The sequence below is a fragment of the Trichosurus vulpecula genome, chromosome 1, assembly GCF_011100635.1.
Source record: "Trichosurus vulpecula isolate mTriVul1 chromosome 1, mTriVul1.pri, whole genome shotgun sequence".
Classification (NCBI taxonomy): Eukaryota; Metazoa; Chordata; class Mammalia; order Diprotodontia; family Phalangeridae; genus Trichosurus; species Trichosurus vulpecula.
In genome coordinates, this window is record NC_050573.1 from 387200418 (window position 1) to 387224679 (window position 24262).

Here is a 24262-nt window from a genome sequence, read left to right on the forward strand (position 1 = left end):
CTAAAATATCTTTTTTTACCTTCATCCATTTTTTCTGCCTTTAGTCTCTGAGGAAAATAAGAACTTTCTCCCAGGCTATGGCCAAAATTTCTAGTTTTTGCAATCAATTCTAAGCCCTCCTATCTACTCTGGGAGGTCACTCCATGAATTATTTCTCTTGCATCTTCAATCTCCCCTTATATGGAGGGTCCTTCCTTAATAGCTTACAAACATGCTCAAGTTTCCACTACCCTTCAGTCCTTCTGCCCCAAAACTATTATTGAAATGTATTGTAATATATCTTTCCTTTCTTTCACTACTAGAAAAGATAGTCTCTACTAGAACCATTTCCTCACTACCTACTCACTTCTCAACACTTGGAATCTGGCTTCCTACATTATCCATTAACTGAAATTATAAATTTACCAGCAATCTCTTAATTGCTAAATCCAGTGACATCTTCCTCTGTCTTCACCCTCTTTACTATCTCGGCAGCTTTTGATACTGACAAACATCCCCTTCTCCTGATTTTCTCCAGCCCTGGCTTCCTCGATACTGTTCTGTCCTGGTTGTCTTCCTACCTGTTTGACAGCTCCTTTTCAATTGCCTTTGATCACCCATCAGCCCTCTTTCACTCATTAGCATGAATGTTTCCCAAAGCTCTGTCCTGGATTCTTTTCTTTCTTTATTTTTGTTTTGTTTTGTTTGGCAGGGCAATTGGGGTTAAGCAACTTGCCCAAGGTCACACACCTAGTACATGTGTCAAGTGTCTGAGACCAGATTTGAACTCAGGTCCTCCTGACTCCAGGGCTGGTGCTCTACTCACTATGCCACCTAGCTGCCCCTCTTTTCTTTCTTTAAACTAAATCTCTTGTTCATCTTATTTGTTTTCATAGGTTCAATTATCATCTCTATGATGGTGACTTCCAAATATATACATCCAACCCTAATATCTCTCCTGAACTTCAGTCTTAAATCATCAATTGACATTCAAGTAAATCTTGTGTTTAAAAAATTCAAGGTAGAAATCATTCTCTTCCCAACTAAATCCAACAGACATCCTTTTTTTTCTGTTGAGGGCACAACTATCTTCACAATAACTGAGGTCCAAAGGCTGAGAGTGTTCATAATCTAAGAAAAAGAATCTTCTGTCTTGTACACCTCCTATATACAACCAGTCATGTTGACTTTATATCTCATCTTCTGTTTCTTCACCCTTCTTTCTCCCCACATGAGCCTAAATCAGGACTTCCTCACTTCTTCCCTATTTTAATAGTGTCCTAATTTTTTCCCTTTTTCTAATGTCTTCCATGTCTAGTTCCTCTTTCATATGTCTGTCAAAATAATCTTGCTAAGGCATATTTCTGACCATATCCATTCCACTGCTGAAAAATCTCTTATGGTTTTTTATACCAATTCTTCAGCTACTATCTGGTGCCAACGTATCTTTCCAGATTGATTTTAAATTCCCTCAGTTGTCTGTGGACAGCTTGGCTTCTAAACAAGGAAGCAGTGGGATTTCAAGAACCAAATGTGTTTTTTTTTCTTGAATCGTCTTGAATGGTGGATAAGTTAATGTCTTCAGAAGGCAGAGCCCTGCAAAATATCCTCCCTGCAGTGAAACCTTCCTGCTTGCTTACTTGGATCCAGATGGATTCCATCATGGATTCATGGAACCTAATCAAGATCGTCCCTCTTATTCAGATCACTCCTTTATTCTTCCTGAGTGAACCAGTTAATGCTTTGGATCTAATAACAGTCACTCCATAACTCAAAGCTTAATGGAGAATTAATTCTCTAAATTTTCTGACTGAAAACAGGTTTTGCCTCAATTATCTGGATAGTTGCTTTATGTTCTGTTTTATGATACTATTAGATAGTTTACTCATGTCAGTGTTGAGACACCACCACAACACTACTGATTTAGGTAACCTAGAGCCACACAGAGGTTTCTGAACAATTACTGAGAAGGAAATTCACCTGGCTAGATTCAGCTCACCACCCAGATGCACAGGTTTGTCATGTAATCATGATGCCTGGGTTCAGGCAGCAGTCACTTCTATAGCCAGAACCCAGAGAGACCCTTTGTTTCCCCAATATAAAATCTTTTGCAAATTCCCTTTCTCCAATAACTCTCCTTCAAACACTTGCTGTTTTAGCCCAACTAGAATTCCCTGAATTCAGCATCCCACTCTCTACCTCTGAGTATTACCCATTATTTCTGGAACACTCTTTGTCTTTTCTCTTTCCTTCCTTTCTTCCTTCCTTCCTTTCTTCCCTTCTTTCCTCCCTCACCCATTTCTGTCTCTATCTTTCTTCCCCTCTTCCCCACCCCCTGCCTTCTTGCCTACTCTTCCCCCTCTGTCTTCTTCTCTCTCCCTCCTTTTTTCTCCCTCCCTCTTTCTCCCTATCTCTTTCCTCCTCTCTTTCCTCTTCTCTCCCCCTTTCTCTCCCTCTTTTTCTCCATCTCTTCCTCTCAGAATTCTTATCTTCCTTCAGTGCTCAGCTCAGGTGCCATCTCTTCAAGGAAGCCTCCTTTATTCTTCCACTCATCAATACTTTCATTCTTCACCATGTCCTTTGAATTTATTTGTCTGTAAACATGCTGTATATCTCCAGTGGCATATATACTCCTCAGCTGGTACTATTTTATTTTTGTAACCCTTGTACCTAGCAGTCTCAAGCACATAGTGAGTATTTATTTAATGCTTCTTGAGTCCATTCAATCAGGATGAGGTGGAGGAATGATAAACTTATGTTTTCTGTATTCTTCAGAACAAGTTACCTCTTGCCAATCCTCACAACTGAATGTCTGTCTCTGTCTCTGTGTCTCTCTCTGTATCTCTAACTCTGTCTCTGTTTCTCTATCTCTGTCTCTTTCTCTGTGTCTCTCTCTCTCTGTCTCTCTCTGTCCCTCTGTCTGTGTGTGTGTATGTGTGCATGTGTGTGTGTGTTTAAAGTGTTGTCTTCTACAGGTAACCACTGGATTCCATGGGAAATGTGGATCCCAGTGGAAGGCAGCTCATTCTCCCCTTTGGCACAGAAAGGAAAAGCCAAGGAAGAAGCACAAAAGATACTTGTTCTTTGAGTCTGGGAAATGCATTCCCTGACTTTATGTGACAGATATTTTTTTAAGTAGCCTCTTCCCTTGATGAATTCACAAGTTAAAAATAAAAAGAATTTTAGCCACTGCTAGGTATATGATATCCCAGTTAAGTTTTCTTAAAGAAATAGAAACTGATCTTGATCGATTTCCCGTATCCTGAAGTAGACATATTTATTCTTTGCTTAACTTGCTGTAGTCCTATTCTATCTCCACTTTGCCAATACTTTCATGCCTTTACTCTTCCTGAACAGGTCAGTTATTGCTTTGGGCCTAATAATGGGTACTCCATGTCTCAAAGCTTAGTGGAGAATCAATTCTCCGGATTCTCTAGCAGAAATAGGTTTTGCTTTGATTATCTGGATAGCCACTTTATGTTGTGTTTGCTACTAAAGCTATAGGAATTCTACCACATTTTTTGTTCATAAGGAAGCTATGTCTGAAAAGCAATACACCTTTTACACCTTATGATACAATTACATAGTGTACTCATAAGCAGTGTTGAAACACCACCATAACATTACTGATACAGGAAACCTAGAAAAGGAGACAAAAATAATTTCCATTTAACCCCTAAATCACTTATGTCAGATTGTATTTCATAGCACTAATTGCATAAGTCTTATCTTTCAATAACATTGTTATTAATTGAGTTGTTTTATGAAATGTCTTCATGGGAAATATATGTATGCATGTGTGTATGTATATATGTATATATGACATACTGAATGCAAATGAAAAAATCTAGCATTTTAATTTTAATTGGAATATGACATCCAGAGAATTGTGTCCCCATAGTAACAACAAATTATCTTTTGTTTATATACAGTAATCATGTACATACAAGAATAAGTTCTGTGAGTACAGAGACCCTGTCTTATTTACCTTTGCACCTCTACAATGATATATTGTTCTCCACAAAGGAAAAGGAGTTAAACTGGTGATTTCATGAAATCCCTCTGCCAGTGAAGGTTGGAATATTCTCTACAACTTATAGTCTTAGAAATTTACCTAAAACTTTTTGAGGTTAAGTGGCTTGTGCAGGGTTATACAGTCAGCATATGTTGGAAGCAGAACTTGAATTAAGGTTTCTTGGCTTTGAGACTGGTTCTTATTCCACTACATCAAGCTGTTTCTCCTACTTTAGATGCAGTCTCTGCTTAATAAGTGTTTATTACATCAATGAGTGACTGAATGAATGAATGAACGAATACTACCAAATCTAAAAGTAAACTTAAAAGCTGAAACAAGATTAGGAGATTTAAAAAATGTTAAATTTCAAAATCAGGATGAACTGGGAAGTTTAAGCAACTCATTTTTATTTCCAGTTCATTTTATGGACTATTTTCATCTAATTTTCAGAATACATTGAGAATTAGGGTGTATGCATACATATATGTTTGTTTTTAATATGCAGTTTGGAACAATAAATGCATAAATTGAGAAAACTAAAATCTAGCAGAATAGAAAATTCAACCAATATTATACTCTTTCAGCTAAAACCAAAACCAAGAACCCTTTGCTATAACCATTTCCAGAAATATTTAATTTCAAACTTGTCCTCTACTTTTACTTACTGTTTTCAAGCTCTGATCCATTTCTTTCCCCAATTCAGTACTCAGAGAATCAACATAGCTGGCTAAAAAGGTGCCAGAATTTTGTGCCTTGTAATCAGACCAAAGTTAATGCTTTTATGCATTAAGCATTAATTCCAATGGCAATCTTTCCTCTTCAGACTCTAGATCATCATCACTTTCATTTACATTGAAGCAGTAACAAAATATTTTTACATATTTTTTACTGCTTGGAAAAGAAAGGCTCTCCCGTAGTTCCCCTTTTCATTTTTTTTTAGTTCCAATTCTCTCCTCTCAACCCATTGAGAAGGCAAGTAATACAATAATTCTAATACATATGAAGTCATGTAAAACATATTTCTATGCTATCAATGTTGCAGAAAAAAAGGGAAGGAAAAAAAGAAAAAAGAAAGAAAGAAGGAAAGAAAAAAGGAAAGAAAGAAAAATATGTTTTACTATGTACTCTGAGTCCATCAGTTCTTTATGTGGAGGTGGATAGCATTTTTATCATGAGTCCTTTGGAATTGTCATGGATCATTGTATTGATCAAAATTATTAAGTTTTTTCAAAATTGATTATCATTATAATATTGTTGTTACTACATAAAATGTTCTCTTGGTTCTGTCCACTTCACTTTGAATCAGTTCATATGGCTTCCTATTTTTTTTTCCTGAAACCATCTCCTTTTCATCATTTCTTATACCACAATAGTATTCCATCACATTCATATACCATAACTTGTTCAACCGTCCCCCAATTGATGTACGTACAGTTCTTTAGTCTTCAGTTTTTTTGCCACAACAAAAATGGCTGCTATAAATATTTTTGCACATATGGCTATTTTTCCTTTCTCTTTCATCTCCTTGGAGTATAGACCTATTAGCAGTAATGCTGCATCAAAGGGTATCCACAGTTTTATAGCCTTTTCGGTATAGTTTCAAACTGTTTTCCAGAATGGTTGGACTAGTTCATAGCTCCTCAAAGACTGCATTATTGTTTCTATTTTCTCACATCTTCTCCAATATTTGTCATTTTTTTCTAAGTCAATCAGATGCATCTTATAGTTCTCAAAACCATAAGCAAAATTAATGTATAGCAATAATGCACATCTAAGAAAAATTAACTCACAGTCCTTTAGAGCAGGGATCTATGGCATAAGGGCCAAATTCTCTGGCTTTCATACATCCTGGCTATGCACTAAGAATAGTGATTACATTTTTAAATACAATATATTTTATGTAAAATTCATTCTTAGTTTGCAGGCCTTATAGAAACAGACTACAGGCCTAATTTGCCAATTCTTACTTTAGACCAAAAGATCCTAAGTTCATGAGCACCATAGGAAGCCATAGCTTATTATTCACTTTCCCTAGTGCTACAAGAAAACTAAATTATCATAAATCGAATCTTACTGATTGATGACACTGAGTTTTATCAAATTACTTTGGGTAATTTTCTCCCCCTTGGCAATATAATAACTACTAACCAAAAAATTAATACACTGGATTAAACTACTTTAATACACTGGTGTATAAAAGCAGGGTAATTAGCTAGTCACATTCATTTCAGAAACATTTTCAGGGATCTTAGCCAGTAGTATACTTACGTTACACCTGGTTTTACTTTATTTATTGAAAAACATTATTCCACAACCTCTCCAAATCCAATGAGCATTTTCTTGCCTTATCCAGTTCTCTTCTATTCCACCAACACTATAGAATACCTATGTATATGGCCACCTGCTGGCATTACAGAAGATTACAAAATTAACAACAGCCAAACTTTGTGCCTGAATGAACTAGTTGTGTTTTTGTAGACTGGTTGTTGCTTACTGATAAAAGAATAAAGGAAGATTTTAAATCATCATAAAATATTTTTTGAATTACTAGAGTTAAAAAATATGTTAGGCCATTCACCTAATTTTTTAACCAATAGCATATTTCTCTCAACTGCTATACTATAAGATGGGATTTACAATTTTTCCTTTGGATGACTGTTTTCAATCTCATCATTTTTTGCAGCTTATATTTGCATTTCTCTCATAGCAGGCTATGTGGCAGAGTGAATAGGGCTATAGTCTTAGAGTTGGGAAGATCTTAGGTCTAGTCCTATGTCTGACACATACTATATGTGTGACTCTGGACAAGTCACTTAGCTTTTCAATGCCCTAAGCATTTTTCTAAGATGTTAATAGATGCATTCATAAAAGGAGTTTGCCATTTAGGAATTCACTCTATCAATGAAATTACAAATTCAATCCCTATTCCTGTTATTTCTCTTTGGATTTCTTACCACTGATCATCTGACAATACCTCGCATATTCAGCTGAAGTCTTATTAAATTAATATCTAAATTCAATCTTGCAAATGGTATGAGAAAACAAAGAAGAAAGTTTTAACAGGTATTCATCATTTGCTCATTCTTCCCATATCACTCTTCCTACTCATCCAAGCAGACAGGCACCCATTTTTGCCCACTTATGCAAGCCCACGCTCACAGGATCTCATCTGACCCTCACAACAAACCCCTCAAAAGTACCCACAACAAATATGAAATTATGCATTGGAAATAGAAATTGGTCTAGTGGAAAATGGTCAAACAAATAGACTTTGTGATATATGTGGTTCTGCTGTTCTTACAATTAGTTGTCTATCCTTTCTTTACACAGAAAAATTACATAGAAAAAAATTTACATAGAAAAAATAGCTGAATATATGGAGGGCGGTTGATTGAAAAGTGATAGAAAGGTTTGAGGACTTTTGAAAGTGATTCTTCCCATAACTGCCTTTTAGAATCATCAAAGCAAATTTCTTAAGGTTCATGCTTTTCATATATCTCTTCTAATTTATTTTTATTTTCATTTAATTTCTGACCATTGGTCATCTGATAATATCCCATGACTTCAGCTTATTTTTTCTGCTTCAGTTCACATAGGAGAAAAATGGACATTTTCATTCAATTCAACAAAAAGAACATTCATTTAGCGTTAATTGTCACGGAAAGGAAACCCTCTGTTTATAATTTAGGATATAAGTCAATGTTACATTATTACAAGTCAAGGCAGGGAGAGCTACCTTTAGAGAGAAAAGGATTTTTTAAGGGTAAACAGATCTCTTAATACAAGCCATTTCTGACAGATCCTTATAATATACAGGAAACACAGTCAGGCTACAATTAAAATTGGTTGACCACAGGTCTTAGAGAAAATCTGTTGTGGTTCAGATGAAGGAACAAAGACTTTCTAATCTGATTGCCTTTTATTGGTCTTTGAGGTCTACCAAAAGGTGGATAACATTTGTCTTCTTGTTGGCCTAGTGCCAGAGGTTCATAAACTTATTTGGCCTAACACCATTTTTCAAAAAAAAATATATGTATGTATGTATGTGTACATGTGTGTGTATATACCCATATATACACATATATACACACATATATATGTGTGTATATATACATATATATACATACACACACATACACACATATATATCAGTACTCCCCTGGGGTTGTTAGGTTAACCTTTATTTATTTATTTATTCATTCATTCATTTATTTATTTATCGATCTATGTATTTATTTATTTATCTACCTGTTTATTTATTTATCTATCTATTTATTTATTTCAATGCCCATCTCCCCCCCCCATTGCACCTGAAGCTACTACCACCCCTCTGGATCACTCCAGAGAGTGGTATTGCCCACTTTGGGAACCTATGGGCCCTACTCTAAAACCTATGAACCCTTCTTGTAAAGGAAACTTATTGTAAAGTGGCAGTAAAGACCATCAAGACAGACGTGGAATAATTGATGCCATCAAAGACCTTACAATCTATTAAAGGGCAGGGGAAACAACATGTATACAGATGGGTAAATACAGATTTCATACAAAATTATTTCCTTGATGGAGGAAACATTTAGATGAAGAAATTCACTCAGCCAATGTAAGTCAGAACTATTTCTGCAATAATCTTAGAAAGTCACTCAGAACACTAACAGGTTAAATTACTAAGCCAGCTAGTCATTTAATAGTTTGCTATGTATATAATATAATTTTTCATTTTATTTAATTTTTAATCTTTATTGAAAGTGTTTTTTCCCCTCTGTAGGATGTAGGACATGAAAGAAATTAAGCTGAACTTAAAAATCAAGCTGGAACCAAGCACAAATTTTACAAATGTTAAAATAATGATGTTGCCTTTGTATGCTACTAATAGTCTCTGTGGTTACTAGGAAACGGTGTGGATAAAACTTTGTATTTGTAGTTGAGTAAAATTTGACCTTATATCTCACTTCAGTCCTTTACAATCTGTGAGACCACAGTCAAGTCATTTAGTATCTCTGAGCCTCAGTTTCACTGTCTAAAAAAAGGGATTAATAGTAACATTAGCAACTGCCATTTAGTATTATAGCATGTGAAGCACTTCATGTATAGTATCTCATGTATGATATATTAACAGAAAAACATCAGCTTGTTCTGTGTGTGTATATGTTTGTGTGGGTGTGAGTAGGTACGAATGTACAGGATAATTCAAATCTCAACCATTCCTCTCATTTTTCTGTAAACTGATGTTATCAGTATATTATTTGGGAACCCAAATTCTGATCCTCTGGGGTGATAATCAATGGCAGGTGTGCTACAAATGCACCAGTGGGGGAGGCAATTACATAAACACTATTCATAGCAAGGGCTCACTCATCCCATGTGGAAGGAAGGTGGTTAGACTGCTGCTCCACTCACTTTTACACAAGTCCATTTCAGCCACTACTGAAAAAAATGCCCATTGTGAGACACTGATTAAAGTAGTTCAGATCTCCCTTACCTGGTGAACTCATAGGAATCAGGAGAACATGCCAGGCATAGGCTTCATTTTTTCCCATACTCCACATACAATACAGAATTTTACTCACCCTGTGCGGCACATAAAAAGGAGTCTTCTCCAAACCCAGCTACTAGAAATGTGCTGTCATTTTGTTGAATAATAATGACAATTTACTTCCACTCAAAGAAATGTCAAATGGGAGCCAGCAATGAACTAGAGCTGTTGGTGGTAGGAAGATGATTGCCATTTCACCTGCCCCATGAGGTGTGACCCTGATATTCAGTCAGACCTGGCAGGTTCAGAACAGAGACATTCTCACTACTATAGCAACCCTACCTTTGGTGATGCTTTAACGAGCACAACTGAAAAGAAGAATGTCAAGCTTCTCAAATGATGGAAATTCAGTTTCCTTAGAAATAGTCTGTTTTATGACAGTTTTGCAGAGAGAGAGAGAGAGAGAGAGAGAGAGAGAGAATAACTTTTTTTCTTTTCTTGCACTGTCTAATGGTTGAATTTGTCGTGCTCTCTCTGAAGTGGCCAGTCTGATCCTGTTCAAGCTGTTGTTTTTGTTTTTTCTTTGCCATGGGCTTTCTAACATCTTTTTTCATTTAACAGGTCGTCATGGAGATGGAGGTTATTGGCCAGTTGACACAAATTTGATAGACAGAAGTACACTTAATGGTAAGTATGCAAACGAGATTCCATTGTTTTAGGTTTAATAATTAATTGGTTAATTCTGAAATCTTTAAAATTCATCCTAGACATTAAGTGCCAAGAACTCTGGGCATAAGTGCCTTAAGGGAACACTGGAAATATGAAAGAGTAAGCCAACTTGGGAGCTATTCCATAAGAATTAACAAAAGCTGGGCCAACAAAAAAATTTACATTGAAGACTAACAGATTTGGCAAGAGGGTCTACCCCAAAAATCTGATTGACAGGGACACTTTATAATGGGTGTCAAACTGATAAGTGAAACTCAGTTGTGATCGGTTATCTGATACAAATTCATAACCATCAAGTAGCAGTGGGGCACACTGGGGAAAGGAAGTATACAAACTTTTGGACTTTTTCAACACCAGTTTTCATAAATTGAAATGAACATGGACATTTAGCCTAAATTCAGAGTATCTTGGAAGAATATCTTTACCTCAAAACAATGAGCAGCCTATATTTCATTCTTTTCTGCCATTATATCCTTTTCTTTAAAAACCCTTACAAATTCGACATCATTCATATAAGCTATAAGCTATTAGATTAAATATATTATACTGGGCAATGTTTCTTACTGTTATCAATAATTCAATCAACAAGCATTTCTTAAGCACCAATTACTATATATGCCAGGCACTATGCTGAATATATACATGTACATCTATGTATATATACAAATATGTACAAATAGATATACATACAAATATATATATACATATACACATACAAATGTGTGTATATGTATATGTGTAAATATTTATGCCCAGCTTTACAGAAGCTAAAGACAGTGAATGAGAAATGCTATGGCATATTTGTGTGCCCCCCATCTCAGTCTCTTCTTGACCTTGTCCTAACCAGAGCCTCAGTAGTCCTGAAAGTGCCCTCTCCCAGTTCCCATGCATAGAATGTAGGGAAAATGGCATAAAATTTGGAGTCAGGCAAGACTAGACTTGAATCCCACCTCTGATGTGCCAGTTGTATAATCATGGACAAGTCTCTCAACATCTTTGAACCTCAACTTCCTCATCTCTAAAGTGGGACTAACAATACCTAGAGGACCTACCTCACAAGATTGTAATAAGTCTCAAAAGAGGCACTGTAAGTCAAGTGCTTCCTAAAATTTTAAAGCGCTATGTAAATGACTGTTACTGTTGTCTATAGTCATCATTCCTTCACCCCATCAGGTGACCATTGAGTAATAAAACATAAGATTCTGCAGCTCAGCTTTCCTTTCTGCAGGATCAGCATATCAACCTGATAATATATAGTATAGTTGTCAAAGGAAATAACAGTGATCATCTGAAAGAGTTATTATATATTTGCAGTTTTCCTTGGAATAATAGATGCATCCTATAGTGACTCAGGCTAGAGATCTAGGCTTGATTATTTTCATTTAGAGGAACATATTTAGATATTTGTTGTTTCTGTGAAAATTTTGACGCGAATTAGTATTTCCTCTGGAAAAATTTCTGGACTTAATGTCCTGGAGAGTAGTAGCTAAGCTGCTGATGGCAGCATTCTTCATGTACTGTTTTCATTAGACTCAATCAACACTTTCCCACTGTTTTTTTTACTCTTACACTCATAGAGAAGAATGAAGTTAATTCCCAGCATCCCTTGGAAAAGAGTCAGCATATAGTAGTTCTGGGTGCATAACTTCAGACAATATGACCTGAGAGGGATGTGTGGGGTGGGGTCATTTTAGGTCATGGATGGGCTTTCTAACATGGTGGAAAAATAGATAAATAAAGTTTGATTTGAGTCCTGGCTGCACCAAAATTGGTCATATAATAATAATAATAATAATAATGATAACGATAATAATAACAACAAGCTTTTATATGGCACTTTGAGGTTTGCAAAGCACTTTACAAATATTTTAGCATCTGACCCTTAAAACAACCCTGGGAGGTAGATGCTCTTATTATCCCCATTTTATAGATAAGGTGGAAGTTAAGTGACTTGCCTAGGGTCATATGACTAGGAAGAATCTGAAGCCTCATTAGGCTAATTAGGGACCAGCATTTTATCTACTTTGTCATCTCACTGCCAGAAAAATATATGACCATGAATAATTAAAGTCACAATCTGCATCCCAATTTCTTCATCTATAAAATGGGCAGAACAATACCTGCCCTGCCGTTTCCACAATCCGGCTAGCAGCTGCTGTGGGGGTGCAAGATCCACCCACCGCCAGCACCCAGAAAGCTGCCAACAGCCCAGGTTCTTTTGATCTGCTTAATTAAGGAAAGCAAGGTGAAGGGGCTGACAAGTTTACTTTAATTCAGCATACAAATATCATTCACTTAACTCAGGTGAAAAAGACCAGCACCCTGAACTTCAGAACAAAATACAAACAAATGACAAACATCGACAGACAGACCCAACACAATTCATAGTTACCAACATCTAGGTTCAGCCTGGGAGCTCAGAACAAGGCGGGCCCAGAGTCACTCAAGCCACCACTGCTGTGGGTAAAGAACTCCAAGGAAGAGGAGGCCAACCTCTGGTTTTATATCTTTTTCAGGGTCAGGGGTGAGTCACACATGCGACTCACCCACATGACCCAGAATCGTCACAAAGAGGTGACTTAAACCCACGTGGTCTAAAAGCCTCTGCTGTCCCAGACATGTAAACTAGGCCCTCCCTGGAGTTAGCCCCACCTTGGGCCCCACTCAAGGTTGCCAATCCACACCCACATAGGTTTTACACCTAATAGGGGTTTGGGCCTGGGGCTTAGCACCTAGTAAGGCTCAATGAAATACACTGAATTACTCAAAGGGAGCAAAAGCCAAACTATTCAAGGGCACTTGGTTGAACTAAGTGCTAAGAAGGCTATTTTGCTTAACGACATACCTACCTAGCTCTCTGTGATTAGGTAAAAATCAAATGAGATCACTGATGTAAGGATGAATTACCTGAGGTCATATATTGTACAAACAGAAGCAATTAAAATTCTGGAGGTGAAATTTTGCCATGGATATCTTTTATTTTATCACCTTAATTTCTAAATGTATCCTTCTACTATCCCCACCCTGGGAGTCATCCTTGAAAGAAGAAAAAAAGCAGTGCAACAAACCTAACCAACACAATAACAAGTCTGACAGTGTATTTAATATTCCAAACCCCTTATCCACCACCTCTGCAAAGAAAGAACCAAGGTATATTTTCTCATCCCTTCTCTTGGGCCAGGCTTACAAGTTTCAGCATTATGATTACATTTCCTGCTGATTTAATACAGTTGATTAAGTGCACTAAAAAATAGTCTGACCTTCAAACATAGGAAAGCATAAAGCAGGGGAGTGGGGATCAATGATATTCTCTTTGTACTGCCAAGCTTATGCTCAGATAAAGTCAGGTAAACCCATCAGCTGTTGTCCTAGAGATTTGCCCTTTATGCCTCTATCATCTATACCCACTCCTAAAAAAAATGTAGCTCCTAAGAATGTCTTGTCAAAGGACCCCAAAATCCCAATCTGTAAAAAGTTTGCTCAAGGGCTTGTGGAGGCCCACTAAAATGAGAAAGGGATGTATGTGTCTGAAGGATGCATCTGTGATCTCATCAATGTTGATGTCTCCTTCCATGATGCAGATCCCATTTCATCCATGTCTGCCCATCCTATAGACCTTTTGTCCATGTCTGACCTTAATTTTGCCATAGGAAGTTCATTCAATATATTGGAGACCTTCCTTAATTTCTCTGGAATCTTGGATGTAAATGTTGTAAGTGCAGATCAGTCTATAACTTCTGCCACCCCAACCCTATTCCTAAAATCATCAAAAGTTTTACCACTGGCTCTCCCCTCCCTTTTCCCAAACGCTGACCTCCATGCTGTGGACAGGTTGATGGATTCAAAGTTACTATGGATACTAAGCCCAATATCCTTGCAGATGGGCTGTTTTTTTATAATGTCACTGTGGGTAAGAGAAAAGACTTTGGATTTAGAGCCAGAGGTCAGAGGTCAAAATCCCATTTCTCATGGTTACTATCTTTACAAAGTAATTTATTTAAAATCTCCGGGCCTAAGTTTCCTCATCCATAAATTGAAGGTGTTGAACTAAATTAAGGTCCCTTCCAGCTTTGATCTAAAGAATGGATCCTAAAAGAAAGGGAAGGATTGTGGTTTGGAAGAATTGGAAAGTCACAATTAAAATATATTTCATCCCAGGAAAAGGTGGTTCAAAGATTATAGATTCAAGAGATCATAGATTGATATTTGGAAGGGACCTCAGAAATTGTCTCATCAAATATCCTCATCTTACTGATGGAAACACTAAGGCCAAGACAAATTAATTGACTTACTTAAGGCCATATAGGTAGTAAGCACCAAAAGAAAAAAAATGAACCTAGGTTTCAAACTATAGAACCACTGCTCTTTTCACCATACTGTGCTGCCTCTCAAAGGGGAGCAAATGGAAGTTTCAAGTACCCTTACCCCTTACAATGCTATGGAGTCAGCTGATATTGATAAGACATTATTGCCAAAATATCTACAATGGTTTTAGAGTCTGTCACCAACTAAAGGCATTGCTGGGAACCTTGGTGTAGAGAAGTCCATATTGGGGGGTATGGGTGGCAGAAGATCAAAGAGGGTACCGGGATGAATATTGAGAAAAACCTAATTCCTTACTGGCTTCTAACTGAACAATTATTACATGCATTGTAGATTTAACAAATGTGAGCCAAGCAGGCAGGAAATTATATTCTATTCAAAAGGAATTCCTGAGGGTTGCTCTTTTTAAAAAAGAAAATCAAGTTAAAAAATCTACATTGACAGACGATGCTGACCCTGCTAAAATTTTAAAGTGGCCTTTCAAGTTTCTGGTTGAAAAGCAACTGTAGCCCTAATTGACATTAATAGGCAAGCTAATCAAATGTTTTCTCCAGACCTCAGATCATGAGAATGATGGTAATTGAAGGAACTCATATATAATGGGCCTTTTTTTAATCTTTCAAAGAGAAAGTTTCCCATGAAGCATTTCATCATTTTATTTCAATTTGTTTAATCCTCCTGGTGAGAAATACAATAGTAATTAAGCTTGACCTGATATACAATATCAACACACAAGAGAAAGCTGTGAAGATAAAGCAGATTGATAGCATCTGATGACTGTGAGCTGGATTTTACAAGAGCTCTCAACTTCCTCCCTCCCAACATCTGATGGAGTTTCAGGGTGTTTGCAGTGTAGAATGAGTGACTGAACAAAGCACCTGAAGTACAGGGGTAAACCTTTGCTGGGAATACCAAATTATCATAAGCTCTTTGGTTGATTAAAGCAGACGGATAAGACAGAAATAGATGGAAGGCAGAGGGCAGAAATAACTCTTTTGCTATTGTACTATCACAGCAGATAAATGATAGGATTTTATACAATTTAGCTTTAGCTCAAGCTATTACAAGCAAATCAGTAATGCTATTCCAAAACCCTTGCCCTTTAATTATAAGTCATCTATATTTTGTGCTTTGGGAACGGGGTTCATTTTCCAATTAGGTGTAGCAGTGAGATCCCAGGAATTGTCATAATGCATTTGCCCCTTTCCCCAAGTAGGCTCCAGAGACAAATGAGCATTTTGAAATATGAGTGTGTGTGTGTGTGTGGGTGGGTGTGGGTGTCAGTGTGGGTGTGTGGGTGTCAAAACTAGCACGCAAAGAAATACCTATCACATTGCCCTTCAGACTTAAAAAAAAATTATGTGGAATTGCAAAAATCTACTTAAATGGACTCATTTTTAAAAGCTTGGTTGAAAATGAGCAAAGAAGCGTCATTGCCTCCCTCATTCTGGGCATGAAGTATCTCTTTATGCAACCTAGGATCACAAAGGCAGCTTTTTTGGCTGCCCTATCACACAAGTGACCCATTTTCAGTTTGCCCAGGTCTTTTCCACATGAACTGTTAAACAGTAATCTTTTGTAGTTTATATTTTTACTCAAATGTAGGATTTTACATTTGCCCTTACTACATAGTTCTTATTGAGTTTAGCCCATCAATTCTAGCCTTCCAGGCTATTTTTGAATGCTGGCTCTATCATTCTCACTTGATGTCATTCACACACTTGATAAGCATGTCATATGTGTCTTCAACCAAATCACCGATTAAAAGCTAATCAAAAGAGACTCAAGGACAGTTCTGTATGACCCTGACTAGAAATCTCCCTCTGGGTTGACATTGTTCTCTTTAAGTCCAGTTTTAAATCCACCTGTGTGTTCTATGATATAATTCACATTTTTCCCATCTTATCCATGAGGATGGCATAAGACATTTTGTCAAATGCTTTACTGAAATCCAAATTTGCCTCTGTCTCGGAAATTTCCATGATCTGCCAATCTAGGAACACTGTCACAGAATCCAAGAACTAGAAGGGACTTCAGAAATCTAGTCCCAACCATATTTCACCAATAATCCTTTCTACAACATCACCATTCAGAAGTTAACCAGCCTCTACTTGAAGACCTTTAATTAAGAAGAACCATTACCTCCTATGTCAATCCTTTCCCCTTTTTAATCATTCTAATATTTAAAAAATATTTCTTTACCCCAAGATAAAATCTATCAATGCAGCTTCCAATATATGTTCTTAGTTCTTTTTTATGGGTCCGAGAAGAACAATCCTAATCCTTCCACCTCCCCTTTTTCCTTGTTATATCCTTTCAAATATTTGGAGATTATTATCATATACACTTTAAGTATTCTCCAGTCTAAAGATACTCAGTTCCTTCTGTCATTGTATGGTATATTCTCCAGTACTTTCATCATCCCATGAGCCTCTTCTGCCCAGGCTCAACTTTGTTTATGTCTTTTCAAAAATATGATGCCAAGAATTGAACACATTACTCCATATGCTGCCTGACCAGTTCAAAGTATAGGAGAATTTATTACCTCCCCCTTTCTGAATGTGTAGACTAGGATAACATTTACTTTTTTTTGTCTGTCATGTCACAGTATTGATTCATGTTGAATAAGAAAGCTGCTAAAAATCCTTACCACATCCTGTTTGTGCATTTACTTTTTTTGAACCTAAGTGTAGAATTTGACAGATATTTCTTTTGAATTTTAAAACAGTTGACTTGAGCTAGTGTTTTATCCTACAGAGATCTTTTTTGCACCTGGATTTATAATGATGAGGAGGAGGAAGAGAATGATAAAGTTAACTATCCCTCCAAATCCCAAGTAATCTGCAAATTTCACAAGCATGCTATTGATGTTTTAATTCAAGTCACTGATAAAATATTAAACTGAATAAGGTCAAGGACATATCCTTGAGGTACTACACTCTCTGAAACACTTCTTCAGATTGACACTAGCTCATTAATAATTACTTTGGAGAAGGTGGTATGGAACAGTGGACAGACTTTCAGACTTAGGGTCAGGAAGACTATGTGTTCTGACCTCACCTCTGGAATAGTACCTGTATGACTCTGGGTAGATCAGATTATCTAATTCAATTTCCTTATTTGTTGAATTGGTATAATATCAGCCATTGTTATTCTTGTGAGACTTGAGTGAGATCAGAAGGATGTAAAGCCTGTTGAAAACTTTAAAAGTCATAAACCATTATTATTTTTGTTTAGGCCCAGTTATTCAACCAGTTCTAATTCTACATAAATATACTATTATCCAGCCCATATCTCCCCATCTTATCCTCAATTTGATGCAATTCAAGGGAAAACAACATATATGCTGATAAATGAAAAATATAGAAAATAAACCAGGTGGTCAGTCAACAAGCATTTACTAAGTATTTATTGTGTGCTAATCATTGTGCTAAGCACAATATATACAAATATATCAGTAAGGCAGGATTCATGACCTTGAGGATGACCATGAACATGCTTGAATGGTTCAGAATCTCAAAGTATAAGAAATTCTCTAGGTAGAAGGCAGAGGAAGTGTAACATTTATTTAGACATGAGAGAATCCAATCCAGGACCAGTAATTCCAATTCCATATAGTAGCAATAATATTCCAAAACCAGTAAGCCCACCTCAACGTAGCAATAAGGAAATTATAACACAATATTATAGCAAGGGGCCAGCTAGGGCCTTCCTGTAAACAATTACTCATGAATCCTAACTGTCTGCTCAGCATTTTCTTCTGCAGCTCTATAGACTCCAAGTTCCTGCTCCTTATCCTTGGGCTAAATTCCACTGCCTGTAGCTCTCTGCAGATTCTGCTCTTTGATCTCAACTCTCTTGTTCCGCACTCTCCGCTCTGCCATCTTTCCCAATGCTGCCTTTCCCTCAGTGTCTGCTGCCTCAATGTCTTCTTGATGTCTGCTCTTGAATTCTGTGGCTCTCAGTTCTGCTGCTCCGCTGCTCTCAGTTCTGGGCTCTCTTTTTATACAGTCCTAGCCAGCATCTGATTGACTAGAACTCAGTGCACATACCATTGGCTCTGGTCTCAGCAAGGTCCCTTAGCACCCTGAAGGCATGCCCACAGCAGCTTAACTAGCAAAAGGTGTGGGCCTGAGGCCTCACACCTACTTAGTGAAAGGATGTAGGCCTGTCTCTGATCAGGCCTCTCTTTGTTGTCTCCACCTGAGGCCTAGTCAATGAGTGGGAAAGATCTTTCACTTACTGATTCACCTTACAACAAAGTAAAGCAAAAACTGCTCTCAAGAAGCCTCCATTCCAATGGGAGCACAACATATAAATAATGAAGGCACCAGCAGCTGGTGGTGGCAAGGACTAGGAGAGAACTCCTCTAGAGCTGGAGTATAAGTTAAGGCTCAAAAATCTAGGGAAAACAAGAAGCTGGGGATTTGAGGACAGAACATTCCTGGCATGATGAATGACTAGAAGAAAAGCACAGAAACAGGAAATGGATCATCATGTCTGTGGAGTTGCAAGTAGGCCAGTGTGCCTAGACTATAGATTGTATGGTGAGGAATGAAGGGGAAGAAGACTGGGAAATTACAAAGGTGATAGATTATGAAGAGCTTTCAATACCAAACAGAGGACTTTGTATTTGATCACAGAGGTGATAAGGAGACTTCTAGAGCTCACTGAAGAGGGAAATGGCATGGTCAGACCTCCAGTTTGAAAAAAAAATTACTTTGGCAGCTGAGTGGAAGTAGATTAAAAAGGAAAAAGACTTAAAGCACAGAAACCAACTACTGTAGAAAGCAATTTTAGTATTCCATTTAAGAGGTGATAGACTAGGTAACAGAGAGAAGTGGCTATATATGAAAGATGTGAAGGCAGAAAAATCAAGAATGGGCAACAAATTGGATATATTGAGTGAAGGATGATACCTAGTTGCAGGCCTCAGTGATTGGAGGGATAGTGGTACCTTGAGGGGAAGTTGCAGCTGGAAGGATGATGGTACAGTTGATGGTCATAAGGAAATTAGAAAGAGGGAATGGATTTAGACAAAAGATAATGCTTATTCTAGACATGTTGAGTTTGGGCTGCCTACATGACATCCAGTTCAAGATATGATATGAGGTCCAGAAAAAAAAAATAAAGCTGGATTAATAGATCTGGGAATCATCTGCATAAAGATGATAAGTGAACTCATAGGAGCTAATGAGATCACTTAATCAAACAAGCATTTATTAAGCACCTAAAATGAGAGAGGCACAATGCTAGGTGCTGGAGACATAAAAACAAAAATGAATTGGACTCTGCTATTACAAGGATTGAATTCTATCAAAGGAAGTAGGATTCACAAAGCTTTATATAAGCATAACATAAAACAACTTTACAGAAGTCTAAGTATTATATGTCTATATCATTCCCCTAATGTGCAAGTAAAGTTACCTTGTCAAAATAAAGAAAATTATTTTAGTTCTACATGACTCATTCTTGATGAACCATGTTGGATTTTAATGAACACTGCTTGCCATCTTAAATACTCATGTGTCATTTGCTTAATGATGGGTTATAGAAATCAAGGTCATGGGTCTATGGTTTATAACATACATCTTATTCCCTTTTTTGAAAATTATGACAACTTTTACTCAAATCTAATCATAAGATCATCCTAGAACTGGAAGAGATCTCAAAGGTCATCTAGTCCAACTCCCCTCATTTTACAAATTTTACAAAAGAGACTTAGGGCCAGTGACTTGCCCAAGGACACCCATATAGTAAGCATCAGTGTTCTTTCTCCAGAGTCAGGGATATTTCTAAATGTCTCTTCTGATGACTCAGCAATCACAGCTGCTGGTTTTCTTTTCTTTTGCTCAGTATTTTAGGAAGTAGTCCATCTAGGCTTGCTGACTTAGCAAGGTCAACTCTGTACTGCATATTCATTTCTGTTTTTCTTAGATTAACACTTGCTGCTAAACATTTTCATTCTATCACTCAGTTCACAGACCATTTTCCTTGAAAAATAAAGCAGAAGCAAAATAATATACAAGGTATATCTTCCCTCTCTCATGTTTCTCATCTCCCAATAAATCATTGTCCTTTTACTCAAAGAATCATGGATTTGTCAAGAAGTTTACTTGTGTACAGAAGCCCAGTACCAGAAATAAAGAGACTGTCTTGGGGGGGCGGGGCAGAACTAGGGTGTTAGAATCATAACCCCATAACAGAAGGTCAGATATTTTTCTATATTCAGTTACATAATTTTCTGGATTCCCTTTTTAAGCATCTTGAGTAATGGACATGTCTGTCATCATAAAGATAGCATGCCATAGTGAAAAGAGAATTGAACTGAGGAATTAAAAACCTGGGTCCTAGTCCTGGTTCTGAGTTGCTAATACTTAGCAAAGCTGCCTCTTTGTGTCCTGATTAACCAATCTATAAAATGGGAGTATTACCTCCTCTATTGAACTCAATGTGTTTTGTAAAAATTAAATGTGACAATATAAATAAAAGTGCTTTGAAAATCTATAAATGATGCTGTGGCTTCAAGAATAGTGTTGTACTTGAAGTAAGGAAAATTTGGGTTCAAATTCTGCTTTTGACTTAAACCCTTTGATAACTTTCTGATGGTCATTTAGAAATGTAACCAATGGCATCAAAAGTAATTGAATCTTCATGTAACTTTGAAAAAATTGTTTCTTCTTGCATCCTTGACCTTTAAAACAATAGAGTTTAATTATTTTTATGAAAGTATAATTCTTCATTAATTTATTAAATCATAGAGAGATGACATATTCAAGAATAAAATATCAAAAGGGATAAATCCACTAAGTGCCTATGATGTATTTGGCACTCTGCTAAACATTGGAGATACCACCCCCCCAAAAAAAAAAAAGAATGAAAAGAAAGAACAGTAGATAACACTCCCTCCCCTCAAGAAAATTCCATTCTACCAGGGGAATACAATACATATAAAAATAAATATAATACAATATAATTTGAGAACGGAGAAAGTACTAGTAACCAGGGAGTGTTCATTCATTGAAAGCTTCAGAAAGGAGGGGCCACCAGAGTTCAGACTCAAGGAAGACAAGTTTTCTGAGAAGCTGAGATAAAGTGGCCAAGGGGTAAGTGCATTTTAATGAAGAATAGCCCACGTACATACATGGAAGATAGAGTTTGAGTATTGGGTTTAGAAACAGTTTGTAGATGGTTCAGTTTGGCTGACACATATAGTTTGTGAAAAGGGGTAGTATGAAGTAGGGGTAGAAAGAAGTCAGATTTTGAAGGGCCTTCCTTAAATGTCAAGTGGAGGAGTTTATCCAAAAAGTTATGGAAAGCCATTGAATTTTTTTGGAGTAAGAGAATGACATGATCGGATATGTGCCTTGGGAAATTATTTGACCAATACATGGAAGATTAATTGGAGAAAGGAGAGAGGAGAAGTAGGAAGATCTAATCAGATGTCATAATCTGTTCACTATTAGGATAGTAGTCCAGGCAAGAAGTGCTGAGGGCCTGGATCAGAGTGACAACTATGTAGGGGAAGAAAGGAACACAAACACAAGACATGTTGTGGGGGCAGGATGAGCTAGACTGGGCAGCTGTTTTGGATGTGAGAGTAAGGGAGAGAGAGAAGCCCAGGGTGTCTCTGAAATGGACAACCTGGGTAACAAAGAAAATGACCATGCCTTCAACATAAATATGGGAGTTTGGAAATACCCAGGTAAAGCATGCTATGGGGATTTGGCAGGGTTTCATGATGGAGATGTCTGTGAAGCTGAGTCATAAAGAATATAAGATTTAATGGGGAAGACAGACAGTTCTGTCTGGGCATGTTGGCTTAAGATGATGGCAAAATATCCAAAAAGTGTCCAGGGTTCAATTAAAAAGGGACGGGGGGGTGGGGAAGGGACATCTAGAATTCAGAACAGATAATAGGGTAAAATGTATTAGTGTGGGAATCAACTGACTACAGATGATATTTAAACCCATGGGAAGTGATGAAATCACCAAGGAAGAGAACACTTATTATCAGTCTTGTTTTGATTCATTATCTTCAAATCCAGAATTCATTATCTACCTTGACCCTACTGGAGTCAGAAATCTACCAGGGTTTCTAACTATTCTAGCCTAATTTTGTGGAATCATAAATTTCTCATTGTTTGAGCAGCAATTTGGCTTACTTAAATGTAGCTGAAGACACTATCATATATGACCTCACTCTTCTGCACAAAGTTCATATTTTCTTGATTATCCTTCCTCTTTCGAAATGGGATGTAGATTTTTGTGAAGGACATTTCATACTATGTTTAAAATCAACACATATTTTTATGGACAACCATAAAAGCCTGGAACCAAAGATATAAAATGAAAGAACTGGCATCCTTAACTTTTCCTAGTTAATAACATCACTAATATTTTTTCAAAATTTTTTTCATTGATATCTTTGTTTTTATATAACTTTCACTTCTGAATATATACTTTCCTCCTCCTGTCTCCTGTAAATCAGCCATTGGAACAAAGAACCGAAAAGGAAAGAGGAAATAAAAAAGCAGTTCAACAAAACAAACCAACACATCAACTCAATTTGATAGTATGCACAGTATTGCACAATATCCACCCCCCACCATCCCCCCCACCTCCACACACACCTTTTCAAAGAAAGAAGGAGGCAGATTTTTTCATCTTTTCTCTGGCACTAATATATTATTGCTTGGTTTCCACAAAATCAGACTCCTTGCTTTCTGACATGAAGCATGGTATCTCCCTGTGCTATAAGAAAGATAAAATGAAACTCCCGTGGTTTGAGCTTACCATACTTGCAGAGAAAAAGGAAAAAAAATCTTGTATTTTTTTGGTTGTTTGTTTCTTTCTTTGCTTGTTTTGGGTTTGTTTGTTTGTTGCAAAAGCTTGGAGGACTTACATTGTCATATTCTCCTCAAATCAAATTGTTCACGGTCAGTTTTTAGAAATAATTGTTGGATATGAAATCATATTAACAATGAGATTCACAATTCTTTTTTTTAGTTTTTCACCCCCCAAAAGTCCAATTTATTTAAACAAATCAATGTATTAATGAAAGGCGGCATGACATTTTAAGCAGCAGGTTCAAATATATAATTAAGAAATTTCCAACTTATGTTACATGAGTGTTCCTGACTAATGGTTTTGGAGGAAATTTTCCTTTGTAGCTGAGATCCTTTACAGAATGATATGCTTTGAAAACTTTTAATGAATCTTATTTACTGAGATTCAGGACATACCATAGGATATCTTGTTTTTGTTTTTGTGTTTCTTTCCATCTCCTTCCATTTAAAAATGGATCAACCATTTTATCTTTAAGGCTAAAAACCACTTTATCTTTCCTAAGACAGAGCCTTATAGAATGTAAAAATCTTGCCATGTTGAGCTTCTCAGAGGGAAGGCAAAGGCCAGATTAATAGTTATAGTTATGAGAGGAGCTGAACTTTCATTTCTTTTGGTCTTTGTTTCTGGATTCTCTATATATACAGTAGGATGAGTTCATAACTTAAATGAAGTGATTTTAATCCAGGTGGAAGGCTTTGAACTAATTTAAGCAACCTCTTCAGTTCATGTCTGGAGAATTGGCTGGTTAAAAATGCCTTCTGAAATAAATGAAAAGCTATCTACCTGGCAATAATGATCTACTATAGAGTATACCAGGGAAATTAATCACTGACTGGGGTTAAAAGCAACTTCACCAAGGACCGTCAGCCTCTCCTAGTTCAGCATTAATCTAC

The 24262-nt window shown here is 36.8% G+C and overlaps 1 protein-coding gene across 1 annotated transcript in view; it reads left to right on the forward strand.

Moving 5' to 3' along the window:
* The window catches only part of DCC (DCC netrin 1 receptor), a 1016863-nt gene that overhangs the window by 900520 nt on the left and 92081 nt on the right, over positions 1-24262 (forward strand). Inside the window, exon 23 of the mRNA XM_036763165.1 lies at positions 10089-10154. Coding sequence (XP_036619060.1) covers positions 10089-10154 — 66 coding nt within the window. The remainder of the gene's footprint in view (positions 1-10088; positions 10155-24262) is intronic.